Source organism: Poecilia latipinna, unplaced genomic scaffold (assembly GCF_001443285.1).
Source record: "Poecilia latipinna isolate Pla-1442-1.1 unplaced genomic scaffold, P_latipinna-1.0 Scaffold433, whole genome shotgun sequence".
Lineage (NCBI taxonomy): Eukaryota > Metazoa > Chordata > Actinopteri > Cyprinodontiformes > Poeciliidae > Poecilia > Poecilia latipinna.
In genome coordinates, this window is record NW_015113049.1 from 21,037 (window position 1) to 30,603 (window position 9,567).

A 9,567-nucleotide genomic window follows, 5' to 3' on the forward strand; every position below is an offset into this window, starting at 1 on the left:
CTGTTTGCTGCTCAGGCTCTCCCTGGCTGCTCAGCATTCCCCTGATTACACTCAGCTGGTTCCTATGCAACCGGACTCATTGGTTTCCTGTCCTATCCGGTTCCTCAGCCTGTACCTTCCGGTTCTATTTCATCCCTACTGACCGCCAGAGGGCGGTGCTGAAAGCACTGAATGTTCCTTTCGCGCATGCGCTGTTCAGCAATAATATCAACGGAGTCACACCTGTGACATATCGGATGATCAATCAGAGACAAGATGTCCTAACAGAGGTTTTGGTCAGCAGATTTGGGATGCTGACCATCTCCTACTCATAAAAACCCCTGAAAATCAACCAAAAGATTCTTCAACAAGCTGTTTAAGAGTCAAAGCCAGACTTTTACATACACTGACTCAAAAAGACACAACCATTTTTTCTCACTGTCTGAAGTTAAATCAAACCTTTCTTATTTTAGCTTAGCTACAATGGCCGAACTTATACAGTTGATAAGGCAGTTTCCTGGATATTGACTAAATGTATGTAAGCTTTTGAATTTGAGGAAAGTTACAAAAAAAAAAATGTTCTCACCAGGGTTTTTTCTATTTGACTTCAGACAGTGAAAAAAATGTGTGTCTTTTTATTCAGCGTATGTAAATATCTGGTTGCAGCTGTGTGTAACAGAGTGATAGAAGATGTAGCTAACAGGCTAAAGGTTCCAATGGAGACAGAGGTCACCGTACCTTTTTCAGGTCTTTCAGCAGGTTGTATTCATCTGCTACACCCTGCAGGTCACAAACGAATGTTCCATTCACATGTTCACAAAGTTCAACAAATATTGCAGTCTTGACTTATCTAGTGCTAAACAGAGCAAAAAACAAATAAAGCACCCTGCAAAAGCATTCCAACCTGCTTTTTGTGCTTTTTTTCTCATGCAGTTTTTATCTGTTGAGATTTTCTGTAATAAACCCAAATTAGCACATAGCTGAAGAGATTTTAAAGTATAACATTTAGAAAAGGATGGCAGGATGTATTTATCCTCATACTCCTTCAGTCTGATTCTCCTGAATACATCCCAGTATTCAGTCGAGTTTGCCTTCAGAAGTCACCCTCTGCTTGTTCAGTAAAAACTGAACACAAAATGTTCAGCAAAGACATTTTGTGTTCAGTTTTTGGGTCTGAAGCTTTCGCTACATCAGACCCACCTCCGGGCTCCGATTGGCTGTTTCTAGTTTGCGCTGGGAGAAGTCAGAGAAGTTTGATTCACAGAGTATCTGTCTCCTACCATAATGTCATGACACAGTTGGCAGCTTAAATAAATAAAAAAAAGTTTAACTTGACAATTTTGGCCCGTGTAACTAAAACGTTTGGACTCTCCTGGTGTAGCAAAAAAAAAAAAAAAAAACTAATAAAAGTTTGTTAGCATGGTGAAAAGATGTTAAAGTTCAAAGCGGAGGGGAGGATGGGTGAATACTTTTGCAAGGCACTAAATATGACTAAGAGCAAAAATAAAGCATATCAAAGTAGCTGAGGCTTTTCTCCTGGCCAGTAACTCTTTCTGGTTACCTGGTACCTCACGGAGCCTTCGTCCAGTGTGTCCAGCTCTCGGCTCAGTTTGTGCACCTGGTCACTGACGTGGTCCATCTCAGAACAGAGCCTCTTGTAGTGGGCCAGATCCGAGTCGAACTCTCTCTTGTACTGGTGGCGCTGCTCGTCTGTGGTTATGGCCGGGTACAACCTGGAGGCACACAGCAGCTGATTACTGCCGTTTTACTGTCACTGAACCACATGTTCATCAGCATCTCATGCGTGAAACAATAATCACTACAACAGCCAGTTAGCGTGACATAAACATTATAGTCATCATAATCTATATTGCTGTATTTTTGAACGATGCATGTTTCTGTCATTCTCTCTCTGATGTATCAGATGAAGCTGAGACTTTGTTGGTGTGGAGACAGCAGCAGAAACCTGACCCACCTGTACAGGTAATCTCTCTGGTCCCAGTCCAGCTCATTACCAGTGTCCCCTGAGGTGTAACCAGTTTCGTACTGGGACTCGGCCGCCAGCTGAGCAGCAGGAGTGGGTTCTCTGAGCTGTTTCTGCGGCTGCTTGTTGGTGCGATGAAGAGGAGGCTCCATCTTCTTGGTGTGATGAAGAGGAGGCTTCCTCACTCCGTTGGTCTCGTAGGAGCTGCTGGAACCAACCGTGGCTCTGTTGTTTTGGTACACAGGCTCAGCGTCGCGCCTGGCACTGTTCAAGAAACACAAAATCAACACAATAAGAGAAACATTTTCACACAGACTTTAACATTTCAGAACTTAGATCGATGTTTTATTTTATTTTTTTTTTCAAAGTGGGAGCCATGGGGTACACTGATGAGGAAAAAGAAATGCAAAAATAAAACAAAATAACAATAATCCCATAAATTTGTTAATTCTAAACTTTTCATCATAATTTTTGTTTTGTTTTTCAATTTTTTAAAATAGATATGTTAAAATGATTTACACATTAGGTAAGACATTTTTTGAAGGGGTGTGGATAAGATACAGTCATGAACATGAAGGAGTCTTCATGAATGTTAATTATTGTCATGACCGTCATTCGGTAAATAACATTTTAAAAAGTCGCTTTAAAACTTGCATTAAATGTGTCATTAATTACTGAATTACACTTAATGACGAGTCACAAACATTCATGAAGAATCCTTCATGTTCACTGTTATTATTTTATGACGGTGTCATATCAGTCTTTGCACGCCCCTTCAGATAAAGTGTCGCTAAACATTATTTCTGATGTTGATTTTCTGATTCGTCAAGCTGCTGTGCTCCTCCAGCTGGCGTAGTAAAGCAAGAAATAAAAAAGTTTATAAGAAAAAGACCAGAGGAACCGTTCAGCAGCCTGCTGCAAAGAACCATAAGAACTGTGAGAATAAAATACATTTTGATGTGATTAATACAAAATATTACACATTTTCTTATGACCAATCAAAAGAGGGGATTGTGATGAAGAATTGTATTTTCTGGTAATAATGTTACAATATGTAATAAATGATAATAAAACTCATGACCAGTAAAACCCAAAGCTGTGAGGCAGCAGTTATGCTAAATAAATATAGTAATCATTGAATAGGGAATAAAAAAAACATTTTAAAAGTTGACGTTTCTGTACATATTTTGCTGTAATGTCTGTGGGTGTGCAGAGGGCGTCCCCGCCAGGTCAGAGCTCTTTGGGGCCTGACCTGGAGATTAGACAAGCATCAGCTTCCTTGTGCCCTTTGCTGTGGCTGCCGCTGTTCTCCGCCCTCAAGTCGGGCGCCGCACGCTCTGACACCACAACGGTGGGCGCCTGCTGGGTGCTGCGTGCCTCCCCGACGTGGTTCACCTGGCAACAACATCCACAGAATGCACATTTTATCGAGATCAAGGAGGTGGAGGCGACGAAGCAGAGTGTCGGATCATATTCAGAGTTTTTAGTAAATAAAAATGGAAAGGAAAACTTATATGAAGCACAGGGAAACAGTGAGGTATACATAAAGCAACAGAAAACACTTGAGCGGAATAACAGAGGAGTGTAGGGATGGATGATCCAGCAGTGAGTGAAAGGAAGGAGTTTGAAATGACAGAGGAGCTAATCACAGGTGAAGGGATGCTGCTGGGGAAGGGAGCAAATGGAAAAATAAGGAAATCACAAAAGAATCATAATGTTTATAAAGTGATTATAATGTCAGTCACCCGGTAAAAAACACATTTAAAATAATGATTTACGCTCAAAGGCCAAATATGTTGTGTTACAGGTTATATAACTATGTAAACTATTACTGAACACATCCAAACTATGAAACCAAGCAAACAGAAATATGACTCATATTTTAGACCCTTTAAAGTTTTGTTCTGCATAAACCTGATATCATCTCAATGAGCAAAATGAAGAAAGCAGAAGGTTTTGCCTCATTTTGGGTTCAATGCTGCATAGTTCAACCCAGGAAGTCAGAAAGTTTGAACTCCATTCAGAAAAAAAAATCTGTTTGAACTTCCTCTGTTCCAATATGGCTGCTACACACAAAACAAGACTGAAAAGTGAAATCCATCTGTCCACTCTCCTCAACAGAGTGTGCAGATGTATGCAATCAATTTATTGCAGCTATTTTAGATTTTTCTTTCTCTAGATTTCTTTGTTTTCAGTCGACTTGAACCGCATGTGCAGAATGTCATATTAAAAGTGGAAAATGATTAATCATTATCTCACAGATACACCACAAAAACCTGGCAGTTAGAGAATATTTCATGCTTACAGTAGGACCAGAACGTATATATAACACACTCATTCACACACACAGTGATGCTGCACTGTTCACACCCTTCAATAACTATTCTTCCTGTTGGATTCTGTCATCTACTCTACCAAAGCTGCTTTTACTTTAATGAAGCGAGGCCCTTCTCTGTTTATTTTAACTAAGGGTCACTTTGACGGACACTAATATTCAAAAACCTGCAAGAATGCCTACAAGTGACGCATGAAGCTGATGAAACTGTTCACTAAAGCAGCACACAGATTGCTCTGAGCCTCCTCTGCTCCCTTTATTAATTCAAACACAGCGCAGAGGCAGTTCTGCTCCTCACGCTGCATGAATGCACACAGAAAGCTTGCAGTGCACAGAGTTGTATAATAGAGTGGATTATTTGGTGATAACCTTTCTTAAAACTCTTCTTTTCAATCATATTTGATATACATAGCTTTTGAACTGAATCTAACAGTTACTTGACTGTGTCTTGAAAACACATGGTTCTGCCCTTTAAAGCGTCTTCACTTCATGGTTCCTGCTGATCCGTTTAGTTCCTGCTCTGTGGCTCTGCAGGGACTTCCTGAAAGGCTTCAGGGTACAGAGTGGTGTCAACCTTTGAGCTGTACACTAAAGGCACCAAAAACATATCCTTGTATCTTTATGGGAAAAGATGCATTTAGGACTTATGTCCTTATGTCGTATAAAGGGAACGTTTATATGTTCTCTTCCTGAACCCGTGGTAAACTCTCACACAGCATGTAGCTGCTTTTTCGTTAACCAGAGAATTGCACAATTTGAAATTACGAAAATAAATTGGCATAATGGAAACATACCAATCTCGAAACGTTTTATGCCAGGATGAGGTCATTTTTTTCAGATGTATCAGAATACATGTATTTTGTATAAATGTAATTTTTGCGTCACACGAGAGACATGATCAACAGCCAGATATTACTATTGGTGGAAACAGTGAATAAGATGCCAGGTGGTGGTATAACTAGCTGCGTTCCCTGCAAAACTGTGTCCAAAAAAACACAATTTTGCCATTGTGTTTTTTGTGTTTCCACTAAATGTTTTAATATAGTATAATATTTATGATTAGGCAAAGCTGTGGGCTACTGGTCTTCTGCTCTCAAAACCATTTATGTTCTTGTTTAATAGAAACAGTATGTATCCTTTGCATTAATATTAGTCATCTGATGCAGCTGAAGCATGTATGTATGTTAAAAAGTTGTCTTTACAATGTACCAAATACAGACAGACACACAAACAAACACACGCACACACACCCAGCCTCACCCCCAGTGAAAGACTGTATGACAACTCTGACATGCATCTTCCTTCCCTCCAAACTCCCCTGAGTCTCACCTTAAATCCTCTCAACAAGCAGCCGAGCTAATTCACTGGAAGAAAACACAAAAACAAATCTCCCTACTGTGTCTGACAAGAGATGTGTGTTATTAGAGGGAATGTGGGTGCATCTCCATATCAGAAATGTACAAAGAAAAAATTTGCACTCACAAGAAAAAAAAAATGACAGTGTGGCGCAGTAAAACTGAAACTGCAGGAAGTAATTAAAAAAGGTTTTGGCTACAATGTAATTTAACACAGAGAGAAAAATGTCAACTTCAAAAGCCAGAAGAACTGTCTGCCTGATGTGATCTCCACTCTTACTGTGGAATGCAATATTAAAGACTTCTTGTGTTTGACCCATTTCTGCATGGCTGTGTAGTCAAACAGGGTTAGGGCTGATGTGGGAGGAAAGGCGCTTGTTGAAACCGATCCGATGAATGTGGTGTCACAGGATCATGCTCAGTGTGGGGAAAATAATCCAAGGAAGCTGATCCACTGGAGGGACAAATTTAGTTCACTTTCTGCATCTCAGACTGCCTACTACTGTATAAGAAAATGAGAAAATGAACTGTATTTCAGTAGATTGTGTCTTAGATTCAAATAGCAACATATGGGTTTTCTAAATTATTTTCCTTATTTTTCCCCTTCCTGTGTCTCTAAACCTTTTTCTGCTTATTTGAAACAAAAATGTAGCATGTGGAAAAAAATATATATTTTACTCAGGAACTGATCTGATGAGGAACCTTCACAAGTTGAATCATTTAGTGCCACCTCACTCTGTGGGAATTCACACAGCAACACAGATGCAACTCAACCCTTTCTATACATTATACATGAGAAATACATTATATATGCTTCCCTGCAAGGCAAGCGTCTTCACTGCGATACAAGAGAGCCCCCGAACAGGGTCTGCATCTCAATGGAGAGCCTCGACATGATGAGCAGGATGTACGCAGAGACCTGGCTGGATGAGCCGATTCAGTATACTCCTTCGCTTTGTCCCAGTCAGAGATGCTATAGTCACAGCACAATGGTACTATGATGAATTCTTCCCTGCTATCATAGGATCATAGGATAGACAGTAGAGTACCATCACCAGAAAGAGTAAAGTGTAGTTCACAAACAGACGCTACTTTGTTGAGATCCCTTTGATCAGAACTGCAGGTTTCCAGTCATAAAACAGATGTGTGCTCTCTACCTTCTGAGTAACAAATCTGAAGGTATTGTGGAGAATTATCCTTCTCCATGCTAAATTCTTGAAGTATGAGGTTGAAGGAGAGTCAGTGAGTTGAATTCGTGAATTCCATTTATTAATACCAAAATACAGCTGGTCCATCTGACATGCTACCTGTAGGAGCTGGCAGATAAAATGGCACCCAAAAACAGTTGGTAAATCCCTTTGTTAGCCTCTAGCTACACCCTAAAGAGGGCGTTCCCTAGTGTGTTATATCCCTTAACCATAGCTTTGAGGGCATTTCCTAACATGTCATTTTCTTTAGCTTTAGCTTTGTAACTAGCTAAAAGAGATAGAAGGAAAACACAGAATTATTTATTCTCAACAGTATCCTGAAGCCCAACAACTCACACATTACAGATGTACATGTAAACACATAGCCGCTTCCCTTAGCTGGCTGTCAACAACACAGTTAGCAAGTCTATCGATGTTTTTCTAAAATCATACGTGAAGATCAACATCATCATATTATTAATCAGGTATAGACACTGATGACATTCATATAAGATGAATTCCTGTAGAGTTTTAGCTGCAAAACTGTTCCTGATCTGGGTAACAAGATCTGACTGACACTTTCCAGCCCCAAAACAACACAAAACTCGCCCAACTCCAAAAAAAACTCCAACCAAAATCTCAATCTCTAATGAAATTTATGTTGATAGCACTATATATAGTTACAGGGTTTCACCCTGTGTATTATAATATTTACTTGCCCCCACACTGGGCTAAGTGTTGTCTGTTGTTATTTTAAATTGTTTTTATACAGCATGCGTCTTTGCTGTGCTCCAATGCACTGCTCTGCACACTTTACAGGCAGGGCGCAGTTGTTCCTGAAAGAGGAGTATATAGTTGATGCATTGAATAGGGCGTGAAGCCAGACACACACCAGTCACACCATCGGTGCCTCTGTGTGTTGGCTGCCACACGGGATTTCACAGCTACATCTCTGAGGTTCACTTCGGAGCAGATCGCGTGCACCATCTTTCACTCAAACTGGACTGTTTGGAAGGCGTCATACCAGAGCAGGATGACCTGTATCACATTTATATCAAATGCCAAAATTTATGTGGAGTTCTGTCTAAGATCTTAGATTACTGTGAACTTTAGTTCACTGCCTCAGTTAAATTCACAGGATTACTATGGGGTTATACCCGAGTACTCAACGTAGTGCACTTAAGACATGGTAGTGAAAATTATTAGGAACAGAAAAGCAAAACTGTGCTGATGAACAGATAAGCAATCCTCCCAGTCCTGATCCCACAGAGTCCAACCTTATGCAGGAAATGTTTGTGTGACAGATCATGAATTCCAGAAAGATGAATCTTGAACTTGTTATAATAACCATGCAGTCAGTTCCTTTATAAAGGGTTTCTGGCCTGTTTCCTATCATAAACACCATGAGTTGCAGTGCGGCTGTTATGTCAGTCCTTGTTAATGATCAGTCAGAGTGAAACTAGGGAGTGCCAGTTGTATTCTCCGACTCAACAAGGCATGATAGTAGCTGAAACTCAGTGACCACTACATATATAAAACATGGTCAGCATTAGTATTCAGGTTCCAGCAGGATATAATGACAGTTTTTTGGTACAGGCTGTGTGGCTTGATGACTAGGGTAACATGACTGCACAAGCGTTCAACCAATAAACAAACAAAACAAATACAAAGTTACAGTGTCTGTCAGTTGCACCACTAAAGATGTTTGAATGTTCAGTCAATGAAGAGTGGGCACTGGGCACTCATGTTGTCCACAGTGAAATGACAGTCACAACAAATATAACCATGTGGCAGAGTTGGTAAATGACAAAGAGGTTGCTATCTAAATCTCTAATGGCTACTAACCGATGGACTACTTCTGTGTTTTTTGTTCCAGCATGTCTACTCCTACTGTCAATTACAGAGCCCTCTAGGGGACATGGGAAAATAAATTTCTTTTGCGTTCCCTCGAAATAAGTTTTATGTTCCCTCGCAATATGCTGATTGCAATATTTGATGGTTTATTTTTTGTATACAGTCACAGATGTCAATTTCAAATTTCAAATATATACACACTTTAAGAGCCTCAGTGAAAAAGTGTTTATTCTTAACTCTTTGGTGCAAAACATTGATTGAAAATCAATTTATTCACTTTGTGTTTATGTCTGTTTGTGTGAGGCACTGAAAACAGTTCTTTAAACCATTCAGACTACCAACGTAATAGAAACACAATCAAAACTGTCAGACTGCTGATTACCCCATAATAATATCTCAGAAATAGTCCAAATAGTTTGAATGCATTTTTTTTTCCTTTTTTTCCTGCTTATCTGTTTCTGTTTATACCATAGGTTTGTGGTGCATTTCTATCTCAAAGAAAAAGATATAAAACTTCAGATATTTCACAACGAGATATTAAGATACATGGAAAAACCTTACAAAAAACTTATATAATAGGAGAAAGTACAATGGCCACTGTAAGAAAGGCTTACAGTATTTAATTATGTTGCATGAACTGAATAGTATATTATTGCAAGAGAATGCAAAAGTATTGCAAGGTAACACAAAAGTATTGAGGGAACGCAATACGTTTGCGTGGTAACGCAAAAGAAAAAAATTCCCCATGTCCTCTAGAGGGCTCCGTAGTCAATAAATCCATGTCTCTCACTATTGAAAGTTAAAAAAAAAAAAAAAAAAAAAAAAAACAAAAAAAATAAAAAAAACACGCTTGATTTTTTGGGGGGAAAATTT

At 39.4% G+C, this 9,567-nt stretch overlaps 1 protein-coding gene across 2 annotated transcripts in view; it reads right to left on the bottom strand.

Moving 5' to 3' along the window:
* Positions 1–25: 25 nt before the first annotated feature.
* The window catches only part of LOC106950985 (occludin-like), a 17,723-nt gene continuing 8,181 nt past the window's right edge, over positions 26–9,567 (bottom strand). For both annotated transcript variants that reach the window (XM_015038201.1, XM_015038200.1), the window contains 4 exons: positions 3,216–3,358; positions 1,955–2,227; positions 1,541–1,712; positions 26–759 (listed from right to left, as the gene is read on the bottom strand). In XM_015038201.1, the coding sequence (XP_014893687.1) occupies positions 709–759; positions 1,541–1,712; positions 1,955–2,227; positions 3,216–3,358 (639 nt within the window). In that variant the 3' untranslated portion in view covers positions 26–708. The remainder of the gene's footprint in view (positions 760–1,540; positions 1,713–1,954; positions 2,228–3,215; positions 3,359–9,567) is intronic.